The sequence below is a fragment of the Bufo bufo genome, chromosome 3 (genome assembly GCF_905171765.1).
Source record: "Bufo bufo chromosome 3, aBufBuf1.1, whole genome shotgun sequence".
Classification (NCBI taxonomy): domain Eukaryota; kingdom Metazoa; phylum Chordata; class Amphibia; order Anura; family Bufonidae; genus Bufo; species Bufo bufo.
The window spans coordinates 388,721,531-388,742,127 of NC_053391.1; the positions used below are offsets into that span (position 1 = coordinate 388,721,531).

The window sequence follows — 20,597 nt, forward strand, 5'->3', positions numbered from 1 at the left end:
TAGGGGTGTCGGGCGGGTGTGTGAATGGAGCCTTACAATAATTCTCAGTAAAAGAATTGAAAAACAAAATCAATCTTAAAAGACCCAAGCTTCTGGGAGTGCTAGCTTTGCAAATCACTGAACATAGTCTCTTCTAGGACAAGGTCCAGTGCACCACAATACAGCGAACAAGTTTTTACCAGAACAATCTACAAAGCATACTGGATAAAGGAAACATGATAACATATTTTATCTGATCCCGCAATGGTTTATAGAGTTATGAAATGACTACATAAGAGGACATAAACCTATCTAACATATCTACCATTCTTTTGGAGTCTGCTCCTCACGTCACCTGTAGGTATTTAGTAATGATTGGCAATAGTCCTTAAAATGAATCTTAAAGGGCATCTGCACTTGGCATCTGAAGGCATCTGTGTTGGCCCCATGTTCATGTGCTCGCATTGCTGAGAAAAATGAAGTTTAAATACATGCAAATGAGCCTCTAGGCGCAACGGAGGTGTTGACTTTACACCTGCCCCGCTCTCTCCAGTTTATGGACAGGGCCAGGGAGGTGTGATGATGTTTTCCCTGCCTGGCCCTGTCAATCAGAGGGCAGTTGCAGAGAGAGCTGAGCCTCTAGGTGTAATGGCAACGCCCCCATTGCTCCTTCATTTGCATACATTAGAACATCATTTTTCTCAGCGATGTGAACACATATGAACATGGGACCGACACAGATGTCTTCAGCTGCCAAGTGGACATGGAACAGGTAATCCAATTTCATTGGTACAAATCTGCTGACATACCATCTATATGCAGCACTTTTACATCCTATATTTACTTGGTAGAATTATCAGTGGCTGTGGAAACCTATTTGGCAATCTCTGGGAATAGGAAACAGAGCAGTATCACTTTAACAGTCATTCCTACACTTCTCAAGAGAGCCTGTTATGTCTGTTATGTGTTTCAGTGGTTAACGCAGCAGGAACAGAAGTGCCTCCTTAAATAGACTGGACTCAATGATATGTTCTGCCACACAAGCCCCAGGCAAAGCCAAATAGAAAAATCAGGGGGAATAACTCGGTGTGACCACATACTCCCTAAATGCGTTTTAACATGCTTGAAGGACTGGCTCATCTAGATATGTTCTGTCTAGACAGAAAAACTCCTAGCATTCAGTCCGTGTGTTCTCGCTGTCTCAACCCTGCGCAGCTGACATATAACATTATTCATTAAAGGGGATGTGACCGTATAATAGGGTGGCTGTTCAAGTGCTAGACTGGATCTGCTTGTTAACACCGCTAACATGCCACTGTTAAGTCCAGAAATCTCCCTAGCAGCTTTACAGTCGTTTCTTGATGAGTTTTTCCAGTTTTCGTATCCTTGAGGACTCCTGCTCGGGGGTCGGAGTTTGCAGAGTCACAGAGCTGTTTTCAGCGCCGGATGGAGGATTTGGAAGCCTCTGTCGAAACAGGTCAAGCATGCTGCTCTGCTCACTCCTCTTCAGTCCCTGATGGGAAACCAAGAGAGCATGAAACAGCGGTAGAGAAGAGAACAGTAGCATGTACATTATTAATGTCATAAATCAGAGTAAGAACATGAAGGGTGAAGGTAAAAAAAAAAAACGTCCATGCATTATCTCTAGCAACAAAAAGTGATAGAAACAACTAAGGTTTCCAATGCAAAGAGTTAGAAAGGTCTATATAGGGAGCATACGGTTTCAGGGAATCTAATATGGAAAACAAAAGGCAGGGTGACAGCTGTCTCCTGTGCCTACAGGACAAGGGTAGCACAGGAGCACGCAGTCCACTGAGCCAGGTATTGGAATTATTTGGTAAATGTGAGGAGTTTCTCAGCATTGAATTACAGAGTTTATAGAGTAGATATTACAGATGATAAAGCTGACCGTGCTAGTTACTGACACACTACACAGAGCATTCAATTCAAAGTAATGCTCTAGCCTGGATTTGGCACTTTATAACCAAACCAGCTTCTAAATTATTATTCTTTAGAAGGGTATATTTTTGTAATTACACTTGGTTCGTTCCCTTGCATATTGCATTTGAAGGCTATATGACGTGTAAGTGATAGTATAGTGAAATATATCTTTATTAAGCCAGACTGCAATCAATTTACATGTATAGAACACTATATGTCTGTACTTTGGCTGGCCTCTATGTGCTTAATGAATTCTACATTTAACTTTGAAGAAAGTGCTGACCAGCAGAACAAAGTAATCTAACAATGGCTAAAAAAGAACGAGACTTATCAGGAAGCAGATGTTCTCAAAACACAGGGTCCTTCTACCAGAACTAAACACCCATCAGGCACATCTGAAAGCAGTAGAGTATTTAGAAACCTAGTAATCAAATGCAGTCTAAGCACGTTACTCTCTTCTTTCCATTCATACAATAAATAGAGGCTGTTCCCTAAACGGTATCACAACATTTTTTTTTTACAAAGAGAAGTATAAAGTGGACATGGGCCTTCTGGCATTGTAGTGCTTAGCATCAAACACTTGACCATTTCCTGGGTTATGGTATCCCGAAACACTCTGTAACTATTATCAAGCCACAACTGACTTCCTATTTTCATAGGGCCTGTGTTGTTACTATTTTATGTCTAAAGCTCCTGCTCAGACCTATGCATCTCCATGGTAACAGACTACAAACACTCGACTTTTTGTTCGCCCACTGAATATATTTGGTAAACATCCATAAAGCCAAAGTCCATAGCAATGATAAAATAAAGCGCCTAAACCACATTTGCTGACGTGTGGTCAAACTACAAAAAAAAATTAAATTTTTTTTTTTTAATACTAGTTTGGAAATAAATGTAGGTATTTCTTTTCCCCAGACAAATTTTATAGGCCGATATAGCCAAAGGATATACAAATTCTTCATACAATACTAAACATGAAATATATTATTACAGCAGCAATGGGTCACTTGTTAGTCCTTTCTGATACAAGTACAACAATACCTACTGGACACATGCTGGTGTTCTAGATATAACAATCCCTTTGAACAGTTAGGTGTATGCTGTGCTTTTTCTCTGCAATATATACCAGTACTTCTACACAACATGGGCACTGCCATATTGGGAGCTAAACAAAACAAATCTGACACTCCAGCCACTAATTGGCAGGGACAGTTACAGGAGTTGTGCCATAAACTACTTTTCACTGTAAAGGAAATCAATTACTCTAGATCCCATTCCTTCTTGGATAGATTTTTTTCCAAGTTTACCTCATTTGCAGTTTTCTCTTATCCCCCATGCTTGAATCCAACTTCCTGGTTTGTCATGAGTCTGCAGTCCCATCATGCCTTAGTGCAGCGATACGTGTCCTGACATCAGCAGATCATGTGACAGTAACCACTCCCCTTTTCTTACTAATGACCCTTACTACATTACAAGGCTCCACTGCAGGAGGTAACTTACGGTAACAGATTTGCCACAGGGTGTAATGGTAGGCTATAAACTTTCCAATAAAGTGGTTTTGATAAATAGTGTTATTTGAGAAAAGTGATATAACCGTGATAGTGATCTCTTTTGGGTGGGATACATTTATATTAGTGGTACAACCCCTTTAATAAAGGGACACTTTCCACAGGGCCTCCTTCACTTACAGTCTGCTGTGTTGAGAGTTAAAGCGGTTGTGTCGCTTCAGCAAATATTATTTATCATGTAGAGAAAGTTAATACAAGGCGCTTACTAATGTATTGTTGTTATCCATATTGCCTCCTTTGCTGGATGGATTTATTTTTTCGTCACATTATAAACTGATCGTTTCCATGGTTACGACCACCCTGCAACCCATCAGCGGTGGCCTTGTTTGCACACTATAAAAAAAAAAAAGCACTGGCCTATGTGATCTCCCACGGTCCTGGCCACCAAAGAGGCCGGCACTTTTTCCTATAGTGTGCAAGCACGGCCACTGCTGATGGATTGCAGAGTGGTCGTAACCTAGCAGTGTTATAATGTGATGGAAAAATGAATCCAGGAAGCAATATAGATCATAACAATATATTAGTAAGTGCCTTGTATTAACTTTATCTACATGATGAATGACACTTGCTGAAATGACACAACTCCTTTAATAAAGTTTATTATGTACAGTTAGAGTACTGCATACAGTTAAAGCAAATGGTAAAACACACATTAAATTAGTACCTCTTTGTTTAATTAGGGCTGTAACAAAAACTCTTATATCCCCCCAAAAATGTCAGAAGTTATTACCCTTGAAGGCAAATTCCCAGACAGTGTACTGTATGCTCACTGCGTAGTCAAAATCTCAGAAATGCCGCTAATGCGTAAGATGCTGAGGTGCATCCTGAGTAACAAATGCAAGCCATAAATATGTGGCAAGGATCACTCAGATGGAAGGAATGATCTCTCTTGCTATTCTTTTACATGACATGACACAGCGTGTTAACACATAGTATTACGTCTAGCTACTGCCCATGCTTTTACCTTCATCTCCAATATCTTCTGAAAAGTCTCAGTGTTGCAATCAGCAAGCAGTTTAATGTAATTATCCACAAAAACAACAGAGTTCTCATGAGGAGCCATCACCACCTAGAGATCCAGGAGACAGACGGATATACGGTTACACACATTGACATTCCAAACACAATACTCAGGTCTTTTCTTCTTAACCAACACAAGGTGAGATTAACAATGCACACACGTCTGCAATATTTTCATAGACTCCACCTGGTGTGAAACAGAGTTATAGTTATTAATAATGATTCAGAATAATTCTATAATTATCATTAATATATAATTACTTAACTGCATCTTGTTCCCAGATCTCTTCAGGATAGAACATCATGTCAAACCAACCCCTACTGCTATTACTACTAGTCAGTAGAACCAATACTAGGATAGTTCTCTCTGCTTTTCTCCAGCTCTACAGGGACTCCTTATGCTATCTCTGGCAGGTACCCCTCTCTGTTGCAGAAAAAAACACTCTGGTTCTATACTAAACACCCCTTTACACTGCCCGATGTTTGGGCAGATTATCACCAACAGCTGCTCATACGAATGCTGGTGATCAGCCAGTGTAAAGATGCTGCCCATTACCTGATGAAGAAATGAAATGCTCATTCATCGGGTGATATGATAGTTTGTACGGTCATCTCAAATAATCATTTGCTGGCAGCTAATTGTGCCGTCTATAAAGCATTCTGCTGATTCTTTATCTTGATCAATTCTCCCCATTCTGTGGAGGAGATCAGTGCATGCAATTTCCTTCTTGATAATTATATTGCCTTAAATGATCCTATTCAAACAGGAATAATATATACACTGCTCAAAAAAATAAAGGGAACACAAAAATAACACATCCTAGATCTGAGTTAATTAAATATTTTTCTGAAATACTTTGTTCTTTACATAGTTGAATGTGCTGACAACAAAATCACACAAAAATAAAAAAATGGAAATCAAATTTTTTAACCCATTAAGGTCTGGATTTGGAGTCACACTCAAAATTAAAGTGGAAAAACAAACTACAGGCTGATCCAACTTTGATGTAATGTCTTAAAACAAGTCAAAATGAGGCTCAGTAGTGTGTGTGGCCTCCACGTGCCTGTATGACCTCCCTACAACGCCTGTGCATGCTCCTGATGAGGTGGCGGACGGTCTCCTGAGGGATCTCCTCCCAGACCTGGACTAAAGCATCTGCCAACTCCTGGACAGTCTGTGGTGCAACGTGACGTTGGTGGATAGAGCGAGACATGATGTCCCAGATGTGCTCAATTGGATTCAGGTCTGGGGAATAGGCAGGCCAGTCCATAGCATCAATGCCTTCATCTTGCAGGAACTGCTGACACACTCCAGCCACATGAGGTCTAGCATTGTCTTGCATTAGGAGGAACCCAGGGCCAACCGCACCAGCATATGGTCTCACAAGGGGTCTGAGGATCTCATCTCAGTACCTAATGGCAGTCAGGCTACCTCTGGCGAGCACATGGAGGCCCTCCAAAGAAATGCCACCCCACACCATTACTGACCCAATGCCAAAACGATCATGCTGGCATTGCTGGAGGATGTTGCAGGCAGCAGAACGTTCTCCACGGCGTCTCCAGACTCTGTCACGTCTGTCACATGTGCTCAGTGTGAACCTGCTGTCATCTGTGAAGAGCACAGGGCACCAGTGGTGAATTTGCCAATCTTGGTGTTCTCTGGCAAATGCCAAACGTCCTGCACGGTGTTGGGCTGTAAGCACAACCCCCACCTGTGGACGTCGGGCCCTCATATCACCCTCATGGAGTCTGTTTCTGACTGTTTGAGCAGACACATGCACATTTGTGGCCTGCTGGAGGTCATTTTGCAGGGCTCTGGCAGTGCTCCTCCTGTTCCTCCTTGCACAAAGGCGGAGGTAGCGGTCCTGCTGCTGGGTTGTTGCCCTCCTACGGCCTCCTCCACGTCTCCTGATGTACTGGCCTGTCTCCTGGTAGCGCCTCCATGCCCTGGACACTACGCTGACAGACACAGCAAACCTTCTTGCCACAGCTCGCATTGATGTGCCATCCTGGATAAGCTGCACTACCTGAGCCACTTGTGTGGGTTGTAGACTCCGTCTCATGCTATCACTAGAGTGAAAGCACCGCCAGCATTCAAAAGTGACCAAAACATCAGCCAGGAAGCATAGGAACTGAGAAGTGGTCTGTGATCACCACCTGCAGAATCATTCCTTTATTGGGGGTGTCTTGCTAATTGCCTATAATTTCCACCTGTTGTCTATCCCATTTGCACAACAGCATGTGAAATTGATTGTCACTCAGTGTTGCTTCCTAAGTGGACAGTTTGATTTCACAGAAGTGTGATTGACTTGGAGTTACATTGTGTTGTTTAAGTGTTCCCTTTATTTTTTTGAGCAGTGTATATATTGGGTATTCAGAGTTGCATTTCCGGCATTTAAAGCGTATCAAAGTCATCATGTTTTACGTTCAAGTTCCCCCTATTATAATCAGTGAATAATCTAAATTCTAGAGGACAAACCCCTGCGAGTCTTTGAAGTGTTGGTCAACCTAATAGATATTTTGATGGCACTAACGTTCTGCAATTTTAGATAGAATCCCTTTAAAGGTTTCTGTCACAAGACTTAACCCTATTAAGCTAGCTGACATTAGCGCTGTGCTAATGTCAGCTGCACCTAACTAGCCTATTCCTACTTTTATCTATGCCCCCGTTACTCCAGAAATCAAACTTTTATTATATGCTAATTAGCCTCTAGGAGCGGGGGGGGGCGTTGTTCCTGGGGGGCTCCATTCTCCCACCTTTGTCGCCTCCCTCCAAGTCCTGATTGACAGGGCCAGGCAGCGCTCGCATCTGTCTGCCAGCCCTGTGCTCTGGTGAAATCTTGCGCCGTTCACAGCACAGTGAGGGAAAGACGCTCGCAGGCTGCCAGCTTCCTCACCGCGCCTGCACCGAATACTGAACGGCGCAAGATTTCAGGACTTGGAGGGAGGCGACAAAGGTAGAAGAACGGAGCCTCGAGGAGCAGGAACAACGCCCCCCCCTGTTCCTAGAGGCTAATTAGCATATTATAAAAGTTAGATTTCTGGCGTAACTGGGGAATAGATAAAAGTAGGAATAGGCTATTTAGATTCAGCTGACATTAGTACATCGCTAATGTCAGCTAGCTTAATAGGGTTAAATCTGGTGACAGAATCCCTTTAAATATTAGAATACCAGTATCATTGTATTTACCTCAAACCTAGCCAGATACATCAAAACGAATTGCCCTTTTACATGGGCCAACTGAAGATTCATTTAGTGTGAACAAACTGTTCGTTCCCGATAATGGCCTGCACATGCAGAAATCACCCCTGCTGTAGGAGGGTAAGTATTTGCTGCACTGATTGTTCGTCCACACACAGATTTATTGTTTCCAAGGAGCACATTTTGTTTGCTCATTCATTGGGTGATCGGTGGCACCTTTACACAGGGCAATTATCAGGAACATGCCTTCCTAGGAACGTGTCTTCCAGATAATTGCCCCAATTGTTGGCCATGAAAGGGGCCGCAACACGTACAAATCTATAATTTTATCTATTCAACAATCTTCCACAAAGATCTCACAAAACATTGAGAAATCTATTCTCCACCAACACAGGACTTAATTTAACAAGGCATGGGAGTTTCCTATTATTTCTGTTATCTTTATATATAGTTACACCGTATACACTATTTTAGCAGATTAAATGGGGGACATGACAGCGGTTTGGTACTTAAAAGGTAGCAGACTGGATGATCAAAATGCTTATGACCAGCTAAACTTCTGGGCTTAAGGCCCAACCTAAAGTTGGAATGTACAAAGGCGGAGCTGCCAGCAGACAGCACAGCTTCCAGAAAACCCCAAAGAGCATTCCAGCTCCCTAGGGATATTTTGTGGTTTCTGGAAGGACACGAAAACTATACACAGCACTTTTTCTGCCATACTGTACTTTAAATATATAATACAATAAAAATAACCAGTTGTGTTTAAATAAAAAAAAATAAAAAAAACATTTACATGAGTAATAAATAGCCAAGCGGGATGTTTACATCTTAACCATTATTGTACACACTACTAAAAATGTCCTTGCCTAATAGCTGTAGTAGCATGTTACACAAACCAGGACAATCTGTGTAAGAACAAAGAACAATAAGTATAATTGTTAGCATCTGATTAATATAGTCCCTCTCATTCACTATTGTAGACCAATCATCTATGCCTTAGGTTCCTTCATGCAAACCACATATACTGGAACACAGTACTGGGGTCATTTATGATGTGAAGTACACCACTTTTTTTGCGTACTTTTGTCGCAGATTTGGTCACAAGGGGGATTTGTGGCTGAATCTGCGACTTTTCCTTGCTCACGCCACTATTCCGAGGTGGCGGAAAAAGGGGGCGCGGAGTGGGCAGGGAAGGGGGGGGCGACTGGCCGGCTTGTCTCATTTATAATTTTGTATGGGAGCTGGCGTAGGTTTAAGCTTGTTGTACGCCGCCGGAACATGCGTCTAATTTATGTAGAGGCCTGTGCCTCTACATAACCTATGCACATCCAATGCCAGTGCAGGGGTATTAAGACCGGCATATAAATTGCTGGTCTTAATAAATGCTTCACTCAATAGCCAAATAGTATATTTAAAAAATATATATATTTTCAAAGTAGGACCTGTGACAAAAGTGTTGTTTAATATGTCAATTCGATTGAGTGACACAAGTGATGACATCACACCTTCCCAAATATAAATCATGACGTTCAAAGCTCATGTCCAAATCATTAGACACAGTCACACTTTAAAGTAATGAGGAATGTCACAGTAGGAGGCATACCATTACCAAAAATATGCCTTTTTTTGGAGGTCTTAAATGATGAATCAGAAAGCTATGACTCATCAGGTTTTTCACTGTTCTTCAGAACATTGCTCCCATGACCCTCACTCATTTTATATACTTACTAGGAATTCCACTCTGAAGAGAGACCCTACCCCCTTACTTAAATGCACTGCCATTATTTTATATAATGTTTTCATTTGGTTGTCAAAGAGGTTTTCCGAGAATAAGCTGGATTTTGGAAAACCCTTTAGGCTCTGGAAATAAAAATATATTTTATACGTGCTAACAGTCTACAAAAGAAAGCCTGTTTCTACCTCTACAGCACTCAATCACTGAATGTCAGAGGGCCATGCCTAAAATTGCCGTATGACGTGACATCTCTATGGCCTTTTTTTTAAAGGGTTTCTGTCACCAGGCCCCCACCAGTCAGATATTGATAAAGGTTGTCAATATAAACAGGCTTCACAATCCTTTTAAACCAGATAAGAACTGAGCTCAGACTAATGTTGAGAAGACAGTGTGCTGCAGAGTGAGCCATCAAGAGAGCTCATCTGACACATTTTTAAACTGCATTAAGCAGCTTGCATCATATTGGGATACACAAAAAAATAGTTTTTTTTTTATTTTATAAAAACCTGCAATAGATTTTTACCAAAAATGCCTTCAGAGGTGTCCATAAGCTTTTAACGTTTTCAAAGGTCTGGTGAGTTTTTGACATCCTATTGACTGCTGGATGGCAAGCAACACACATTTTTCACATATATTTTTAGCTCTGAGAATATTTCTACTGCTGCTGGTCCTGTAGATAGTAAAGGGATTCTGTCACCAGAATTAACCCTATTAAGCTAGCTGACAGCGATTGACTAATGTCAGCTGCACCTAACTAGCCTATTCCTACTTTTATCTGTGCCCCCGTTACTCCAGAAATATAACTTTTATAATATGCTAATTAGCCTCTAGTCTAGAGGCTCCGTTCTCCCACCTTTGGCCACGCCCTGCTACACTAGATTGACAGGGCCAGGCAGCGCTGGTCTCCTACTGCCTGCCCTGTAAATCTCGCGCCTGCGCCGTCCCGTTCAGTATTCGGCGCAGGCACAGTGAGTGAAGGGCGCTCGCCACCTGCTGGCTTCCTCACTGCGCCTGCGCTGAATACTGAACGGCGCAAGATTTCCCCTGCGCACAGGGCCAGCAGTAGGAGACCAATGCTGCCTGGCCCTTTCAATCTAGTGTGGCAGGGCGTGGCCAAAGGTGGGAGAACGGAGCCTCTAGGAGCAGGAACAACGCCCCCCCTGCACCTAGAGGCTAATTAGCATATTATACAAGTTAGATTTCTGGAGTAACGGGGGCATAGATAAAAGTAGGAACAGAAACCCTTTACTATCTACAGGACCAGCAGCAGTAGAAATATTCTCAGAGCTAAATATATTTGAAAAATGTGTATTGCTTGCCATCCAGCAATCAATAGGATGTCAAAAACTCACCCAGACCTTTGAAAACGTTAAACGCTTATGGACACCTCTGAAGGCTATTGCAGGTTTTTATTAAAAAAAAAAAAAAAAAACTATTTTGTTTGTGTATCCCAATATGATGCAAGCTGCTTAATGCAGTTTAAAAATGTGTCAGGTGAGCTCTCTTGATGGCTCACTCTGCAGCACACTGTCTTCTCAACATTAGTCTGAGCTCAGTTCTTATCTGGTTTAAAAGGATTGTGAAGCCTGTTTATATTGACAACCTTTATCAATATCTGACTGGTGGGGGCCTGGTACCACCGCTGGTCAGCTGTTTGAAGAGGAGGCGGCGCTCCATGCGAGCGCTACTTCCTCTTCATTACACTGCCCCATGACAAGTACTCGCTCCATGCACTTGTTTGATGCAAGTACCTGTAATTACACTACACCACTGCTGCAAGGGAGACGATGGGCAGTGTAATAAAGAGAAAACAGCGCTTACATGGAGCGCCACTGCCTCTTCAGTTGATTGGCGGGGGTATCCCCCGCCGATCAGATATTGATGACCTATCTCGAGGATTGGTCATCAATATTAACAGGTTGCACAAACCCTTTAAGTTTTAAATGTCCTGCTACATGAGGATTTTGCTCCAAAAGTCACCATTTTTATTGCAACGGGTGAGATCCAACACCCATAAGTCACGCCTACCCTGGATTTTCAATTTTTGGAATGGGTCTGAAAATTTACTAAAACCCATGTGAATACATTATACTGTACGGTGTTGCTTTTTTGTAGACTGTCAGAGCTGAATCATGAAAATCAGCATCAAATCTGTTATGTGTGAATATGGGCATAAAAAATTTTGGTGACAAATTTCCATTAATGAGTAGTTGTGAGGAATAAAGGGAATCTGAAATATGCACCAGCAGTTACCGATGATATAGAATTGTTTTTTGAGCTGTACAAAATGTCCTTTGACTATAGATCACTCTCTCTATAAACGTCCAACACTTGTCCTGGTAACATGGAAGAAAATTTTTGTTAAATCACTACCATATGTCTTTTTCTTAATTGTAACTGAAGTTCTCAAGAAACTGCTTCCACTGCAATATTCTTGTCAAAGTGGTGTCCTCCTGTGGACGGTTTATTTAAACTGGTCTGCGCCATCAGTTTCAGACAGTCATAAAACTGTCCCAGCGTATATTTATTTTTCGAAACTTAGAAATTACTGGATAAGATGTGTAATGTTCAAGGGTAATCCCAGAAAAGGCTAAAAAAGTTCAGAATATTTGTCCAAGATAAAAAAAAAACAACCTTCACATCCTATCCCATATCTTCCTAAAACAACGTCCTCACTTCTAGCATATCCTCTAACCTCATGGCTTTGATTAAGTATGCTTTTGTAGATACATCCTTCATAACTCCCTGCACATATATGTTTAGGAGATGAATTGTTTGAAGCACATGATTTATAGGACAGTATCATTCTAAATCCTTTTAGAAACTTCATCTTAAATCAGGCAAAAACTCTATCTATCTCCTAGCCTACTCAAGTCTAGCACTGTCCAGCTCTCATACCAGTATAATTAAATATTGCCTACTTCAAATTATTAATGCATTCATCTATGTATTAAAAGGCCAAAATAGTTTTGGGAGTTCAGTCATCTTGAAAAGTTGGCATTAATGTCAGGTTTAACCTTGCCATATACAAGAAAGTAAGATTAACTTAAAGGGGTTGTCTCACTTCAGCAAATGGCATTTATCATGTAGAGAAAGTTAATACAAGGCACTTACTAATGTATTGTTATTCTCCATTTTGGCTCCTTTGCTGGCTAGACTAATTTTTCCATTACATTATACACTTCTCGTTTCCATGGTTACAACCACCCTTCAATCCAGCACCGGTGGCCGTGCTTGCACACTATAGGAAAAAGCGCCGGCCTATGTGCGCTCCTATGGTCCCGACTACCAGAGAGGCCAGTGCTTTTTTCTATAGTGTGCAAACACAGCCACAGATTCTGGATTGCAGGGTGGTCGTAACCATGGAAACGAGAAGTGTATAATGTGATGAAAAAATTAGCCTAGCCAGCAAAGGAGCCAAAATGGAGAATAACAATACATTAGTAAGTGCCTTGTATTAAATTTCTCTACATGATAAATGCCACTTGCTGAAGTGAGACAACTCCTTTAAGATGATGGGGGAGGAAATTGTGCATGGATAGTGGGCAGATCAATGTTGATCATCCCTGTTTGCCACTGACTAAGGGTTGGTTCACATTTTGGAACTCCATTAGAGGAACAGACTACTGGAGTTACCGTATCCTTCATAAATGGACCCTGCCGGATCCCCATTCACTATAATGGTAACCAGAGGGTTTCCAGCATAAATGCTGGCTTTCTCCTGGAGAAATACTGCTGCATGCAGCCATATTCCTCTGCCAGAATATTGCTAATTTATGCCAGAAACCCACTGGATCCCATTATAGAGAATAGCAGATATGCCATCTCTAGCAGTCTGTTCCCCTGCCGGAACAGGCTACCAGAGTTCCAAAAAGGAGATGTGAACGAACCTTAACTGTGCATCCAGAAATGATCGTGTTAGCCTAATACAATAGAGCACATAGCCTGCTTTCACATCTGCGTTGTTAATTCTCGTTTTGAGATCCGGCAGAGCATCTCAAAACTGGAATTAAAAGGATCCTTTCCGTTTAATACATCTGGATGCATCAGTTTTGGCCGGATCTGGTTGCATTAAATCTAAACTGAACAAACCAGATCTGCTATGAAAGTCATTGTACGTCAATGGGCCCTGGATCCAGTAACATTGACTTACCGCCCGGTACATTGATTTTTATGCCGGATCCGATTTGTTCCATTTTGCATGCAAGCAGGACACAAAACTACAGTTTGTATTGGTTTTGGGTCCGGCACCAAAATGCAACAAAACAGAACGGATGCATACTTATGCATCCTGGTCAGTTTTGTCCCCATTGACAATGAATGGGGACAAAACTGAACCATTTAATTCTGGTTTTGAGATCCTCAGCCGGATCTCAAAACCGGAATTGAAAACGCAGATGTGAAAGTAGCCCTAGTGAGCTTCTTCAACTTGCACACAGATGTTTCAGGCTTGTTTGTTTTCCTAATAAGGCTTTAGCGCAGCAAAAAAAAGTATAACCTGTAAGGTTATGATATAGTGGGCAAAAGAACTAACAAGTGTATCATTTCAAACAAATCTGTAAACTTGGAAAAGTAAAATATCAGACAATCAAGTTTCCACCAATTGTTAATAATGCGTGAAGGCAGATCTATAATTCTCCAATGAAAGGATCTGTAGCATGGTGCACGGATGTACAATGACTGTAATCTCAATTTTTTCAAATAACATCTTTGATTTCATTCATCCTGGTCAATCAGGTAGACCTCTTAAAGATAGGTAGGTTGACCACATAACTAAACGTTACCAGGTAAGGCTACTTTCACACTAGCGTTGATTTAATCCGGCGTTCAATTCAGACACCGGAACTGCCCCCCGGATCCGGAAAAACGTGTGAAAACGGATTACATTTGAATCCTGATCAGGATTTTGATCACAATGAAAAAATGCTTTGGAAAAAACGGATCCGCCATTTATGGACTTTAACTTTTTTTTTCACATTTTTCGGGTTTAACATGCAAAAGCCGGATCCGGTCTGACTGAACACATGGCGCCGGATCCGGCGTTAATGCAAGTCAATGGGAAAAAGACCGGACTCGGCGTTCAGTCAAAGTGTTCAGGATTTTTGGCCGGAGGTAAAAATACAGCATGCTACGTTTTTCTGAAAAGCCTGATCAGTCAAAAAGACTGAACTGAAGACATCCTGATGCATCCTGAACGGATTACTCTGCATTCAGAATGCATTAGGATAAAACTGATCAGTTATTTTCCGGATTTGAGCCCCTAGGACGGAACTCAGCGCCGGAAAAGAAAAACGCTAGTGTGAAAGTACCCTTATCCAAAGTTCAACTTAGTATTAGGAAAATGTCTCCCATATGTATGCAACCACAGAGGTCAGAGGAGCCTTCTACCACATTGGTGTGAAATATTTCAGTGTCTATATAAAGCCTAATCAAAATAACATGGACATAACAGCTTAGTACACACCTTCAGGATCATCTCGGCCCGAGTCATGCCTTTCACCACAATTTTTGTATAACTTGCTGGAGCTTTCCGTACTACTTGAGATCCGATGGATGGTAGGTCGAGGAGGACGGTTTTCAGAGAGTGAGTATCAAGAAGAAGCTGTAAACAAGTTACATTTCTGTTTAGGTGTTTACATGTAAGCAGAACAAAAATATTAAAGGGAGTCTTTCACCTAAAATTACCATTATAGAACACTAACATCAGGATCTCCATTCCCCATATTAGAAGGCTACCTTCCATATTGCTGTCCATCCCCGATTTTCTCATAAAAACACTTATTCAATATGTTAATTCTCTTTTGAAGGTGCCCAGGGGCGGTGTTCATGCGGCCGTTGCCCAGGCCCCTCGGTGCTTTTCATACGAAACCCCTCTGGCCCGCCCTAGATTCTTGTGACTACATCCCCCTCTTAGTGAGAAATCCAGCGCCATTCAACAGATTTGCCGCACCTGCGCACTTTATTCCCCATTATGGGCAGAGGCACAAGGCCGGCTAGATCGGGAAGTACGGGCCGGCACATGCGCATTAAACGCTCTTGTGCCTCTGCCCATAATGGAGAATAAAGTGCCCAGGTGCAGCGAATCTGTTGAACGGCGCTGGATTTCTCAATAAGAGGAGGACTTAATCAGAAGAACCTAGGGCGGGCCAGAGGGGTGAAAGGGGAGGCGTTTCATATGAAAAGCGATGAGGGGCCTGGGCAACGGCTGCATGAACTCTGCCCCTAGGCACCTTCAGAAGCTAATTAACATATTGAATAAAAGTGTTTTTCTGAGAAAATCGGCAATGGACAGCAATATGGAGGGTAGCATTCTAATATAGGGAATGTAAAGGAGATCCTGATGTTAGTGTTCTATAATGGTGATTTTAGGTAAAAGACTCCCTTTAATAAAAGCATGCAATAAAAATCCATTAACCTCTAGGCTGGGTTCACATCACTTTTTTTACTTACTTTTCACGTTTACAAAAAAAGGATATATGTTAAATGGGTTTTCCGGGATGTTAATATTGATGATCTATCCTCAGATCTGCAGGGGTCCGACACCTGGCATCCCCGCCGATCAGCTGTTTGAAGAGAAGGCCGCGCTCTGTGTGAACGCAGCCTTCCCTTTAGGGCTGCAACGATTAATTGACGTTATCGATAATATTTGATAACGGGATTCGTGTCAACGAATCCAGTTATCGAATAATCGGCCGATTCGTTGCTATGCGGGCGGACGGTCAGGCGCTATGCCTGCGGGTCCTTGAACTTTAGATCACCGCATATTTTTTTACCTTACAATAAAGCTCCAGTAACAGGCAGAGCGGGCGGCGGCGTAACGCCACTTACTCCCGTGACGTGTCTGCTCCGCCTGCTTCATTAATAAAGTAGGTGGAGTAGGCGCGTCACGTGAGTAAGTGACGTTACGCCGCCGCCCGCTCTGCCTGTTACTGGAGCTTCATTGGAAGGTAAAAGAAGATGCAGTGATTTAAAGTAAAAGTTACTGCCAGTTAAGGAATACTGCTGTGAGCGGCTGGGTCAGGGTTGTTATGGGGAGGGGGATCTGTGGATGGCACTGTTATGGGGAGGGGGATCTGTGGATGGCACTGTTATGGAGGGGATCTGTGGATGGCACTGTTATGGGGAGGGGGATCTGTGGAGGACACTGCTATGGGGGAGATCTGTGGATGACACATATAGCATAAGATGCTATATAGTGTCATCCACAGATCCCTCTCCCCATAACAGTGCCATCCACAGATCCCCCCCATAACAGTGCCATCCACAGATCCCCCCCATAACAGTGCCATCCACAGATCCCCCACATAACAGTGCCATCCACAGATCCCCCACATAACAGTGCCATCCACAGAACCCCTCTATAACAGTGCCATCCACAGAACCCCTCCATAACAGTGCCATCCACAGAACCCCTCCATAACAGTGCCATCCACAGATCCCCTCCATAACAGTGCCATCCACAGATCCCCCCCCCATAACAGTGCCATTCACAGATCCCCCCATAACAGTGCCATCCACAGATCCCCCACATAACAGTGCCATCCACAGAACCCCTTCATAACAGTGCCATCCACAGAACCCCTCCATAACAGTGCCATCCACAGAACCCCTCCATAACAGTGCCATCCACAGAACCCCTCCATAACAGTGCCATCCACAGAACCCCTCCATAACAGTGCCATCCACAGAACCCCTCCATAACAGTGCCATCCACAGATCCCCCATAACAGTGCCATTCACAATTTGTTTTAATATGGCCTTTGAACATAATTTTTCAAGTAAAATCATATAAACCCCTTTTTTTGTCATTTTGGTGTTTTTTCCCGATTAATCGATGAAATTATCGACAACTAATTGATTATTCAAATAATCGTTAGCTGCAGCCCTACTTCCCTTGTTTGTTATCTGCTTGCCGTCGACAGCGCAACAGTGAGCAGGTGTAACTACAAGCCATACCATTCACTTCTATGGGACGGCTCTGTAGTATTCAAGTGAATAGGAGGAAGCCGTCCTATTTAAATGAAGGGGACAGCTTGTAATTAAACCTGCTCACCGCTGCGATGTCGACGGCGAGCAGGTAAACAAACAAGGGAAGGCAGTGCTCGCATGGAATGTGGCCTTCCCTTCAACCAGCTGATCTGCAGGGGTGCTGGGTGTCTGTCCCCCACCGAGCGGATATTGATGACCTATCCAGAGGATTGGCCATCAAAACCTGTAGATCAGCTGGTTCAGCTCCGTCAAAACACAGCTGCATCCATTGTGCAGTAGTCGGAAATTGTAACTGCAGGATTGCTCCCATTCATTTCGGTGGGAGCAGCCCTGCAGTAACCAGCCCAGTCCACTACAAAATGGATGAAGCTGTGTTGTTCCAGTGCCAAAGCTACTCTGATCGGCTGGGGAGCGGGACCCCACCAATCAGATATTGGTCTATCCTGAGCTTCAGCAAAACTTTTAATTTATGCATTTGAAGTGGTTGTCTGACTTCAGCAAATAGCATTTATTATGTAGAGAAAGTTACGAAAATGAATCAAACCAGCAAAAGAAGCAATATGGACAATCACAATACATTAGTAAGTCCCTTGTATTAAAGTATAACGGTCATATTTTTTTTTATTTATTAGAGCTAAGCATGGATACCTGAGTTAGTCTGTCAATGATTGTCAAAAGAGCTGTAATTACCTTATAATAACAGCTTTCATTAATGTCCCTTTCCACTGGTCCCTTAAGAGACAGTTGCTAGGGCTTGTCTGTCTCTGGCTAAGAAGACAGGAAGACGGAGGGACGGTCCTTTACACTGCATTAGGCTTCAGAGTGAGGAGGCGTGTCTCTCAGTAACCCAATCTGATTGGCTGGCAGGGAGCTCCTGGCTACAGCAAGTATATATGGGAAGTAAGGGAAAGCAGTTTTGGCCTCAGAGAACTGGCAGAGTAGCCATCTTGAGAAGGTCCTCATATTGTAAATGTTCAAACAGCCGTAACTAAGGTAAAAACTCAAGAAAAACTGTGGTATGTGAAGAAACTTAAGATTGCTTTATGCATAATGCTGCTGCGGCAGTAACATATGCGAAAACGGATTTTTTTGATGAAAACATGACGGTTACCCTTTAACTTTCTCTACATGACAAACGCCATTTGCTAAAGTGAAACAACCTCTAAGGCTCCATTCACACGTCTAAGTGTTTTGCGGATCCACGGATCCGCAAAACTCGGACGCCAGCAATGTGCGTTCCGCATTTTGCGGACCACACATTGCCAGCACTTAATAGAAAATGCCTATTCTTGTCCGCAATTGCGGAAAGAATGTATATTTTTTTCGGGAACAGAATTGCGGACCCGGAAGTGCGGTTCCGCAATTCCGGATCCGGTCAAGCACATAGTGCGGCCCCGTAAAAATTCATGGGTCCACAATTCCGTTCCGCAAAATGCGGAACAGAATTGTGGACGTGTGAATGGACCCTTAGTCTATGCTTTTTCTGAGTTCAGCTGTATGGGGAGGAATGTTATACACACTTGCACAGGGTATGCTATCAATAACTAATGAGATGAACCCCCTGTACAGGTTTCACTGAATCTTTTCCCACAAAACTATATATTAACTCGTTCAGCTCCTCCTGCTCTATAATGTGCTGCATTTTGTGGGGACAGGTTCTCTAAGCCATTACCATATGCAAAACATAAAAAGCCCATAAAAAAAAGTTATCAGAACAGTCTATTTTGAAGAAAATGCACAGAAAAAAACATGACAACTGAAACAATGGATGTGTCCTATTAGCAGTGAAGTGATCAACCAGTTCCTGCAAAGAAGAGCAGCAGGAATAAAATGAACAAGGGTTAATACTTGGAGGCTGAGAGGACACCGGCAAGCAGTATCTGTGGAATAGGTCAGCTCTCCCACAACGTAAATCCTCATTATTGTAATCTACAGACCATGATAAAGTCCTTCAAGCAGCTTAGCTCAGTGATGCATTCTGGGACAATGGAAGGAAACCAAATGACAGTTAGGTGGCTCCACACATTCAAAGGACCACCCCAGAGTTTACCTAGACTTCCCGTAAACAAGGGTAATTAACCATTCTGCATTTTCTGTACTGGAGATGTACAAATGGAGATGAAAGTAAACATTAAAATCTGAACGAGACTAAAAAGCAGCAGAATGTCACAAAAGTCCGTCAAGAAGCACATCATCCAGACGTTAACCAATTTTTACTTACTTTACTAAATTTGATCTTTCATTATGGTAAAGGTCCGCATACACACTAGTTTTGGCTAAACCCACTAGTTTTAGTTTGGGGAGCTCTCGACTCAGGGGAGAGAAGGATCGGGCAAACTGAAATTTTTTCACTTGATCCTTTTGTTCTCCCAAGCAAATACGCCATTACCAGAAGTGTCTGACAGCAGCTTTCTCCTCTCTCCCTCTCACCCGAGCATGTGAATGGGGGAGTTGGGAGGGAAAGCTGATGGTCAAACAATTGTTTGCATGGCAGCTATTGAAGGAGTATGGGCACCTTAAAGGGGTTGTCTCACTTCACTGTGGCATTTATCATGTAGAGAAAGTTAATACAAACAACTTACTAATGTATTGTTATTATCCATATTGCCTCCTTTGCTGTCTAGATTCCTTTTTCTATCACATTATACACTGTTCGTTTCTATGGTTACAGACTCCCCTGAAATCCATCAGTGGTGGTCGTGCTTGCAAAATGTAGGAAAAAGCACTAGTCTATGTGCACTCCCATGGTCTCGGCCACGAGAAAGGCTGACGCTTTTTCCTATATTGTGCAAGCACGACCACCACTGATGGATTGCAGGGTGGTCTGTAACCATGGAAACGAGCAGTGTATCATGTGATAGAAAAATGAATCCAGCCAGCAAAGGAAGCAATACGGACAATCACAATACATTAGTAAGTGGCTTGTATTAACTTCCTCTACATGATAAATGCAACTTACTGAAGTGAGACAACCCTTTAAGGCTACAAGTGTAACCATTTTACCAACTCTCCTCATAAAGTGGTTCCAATTTTTTAGGGTAATTTTACAAGTCTTCCATGTGTGAATATACCATATCAGTCTGTACTCATCACGTTTTTGCTGCAATTTTTTTAAATTATGTAAAAAAAAAAAAACACTTGACAGAAAAGGATAAAATGA

General features: G+C 42.5%; 1 protein-coding gene across 2 annotated transcripts in view; it reads right to left on the reverse strand.

Annotated features, from left to right (window-relative positions):
• Positions 1 to 662: 662 nt before the first annotated feature.
• Positions 663 to 20,597, reverse strand: part of VPS53 (VPS53 subunit of GARP complex) — a 175,439-nt gene continuing 155,504 nt past the window's right edge. For both annotated transcript variants that reach the window (XM_040424767.1, XM_040424768.1), the window contains 3 exons: positions 14,913 to 15,050; positions 4,456 to 4,560; positions 663 to 1,492 (listed from right to left, as the gene is read on the reverse strand). In XM_040424767.1, the coding sequence (XP_040280701.1) occupies positions 1,325 to 1,492; positions 4,456 to 4,560; positions 14,913 to 15,050 (411 nt within the window). In that variant the 3' untranslated portion in view covers positions 663 to 1,324. The remainder of the gene's footprint in view (positions 1,493 to 4,455; positions 4,561 to 14,912; positions 15,051 to 20,597) is intronic.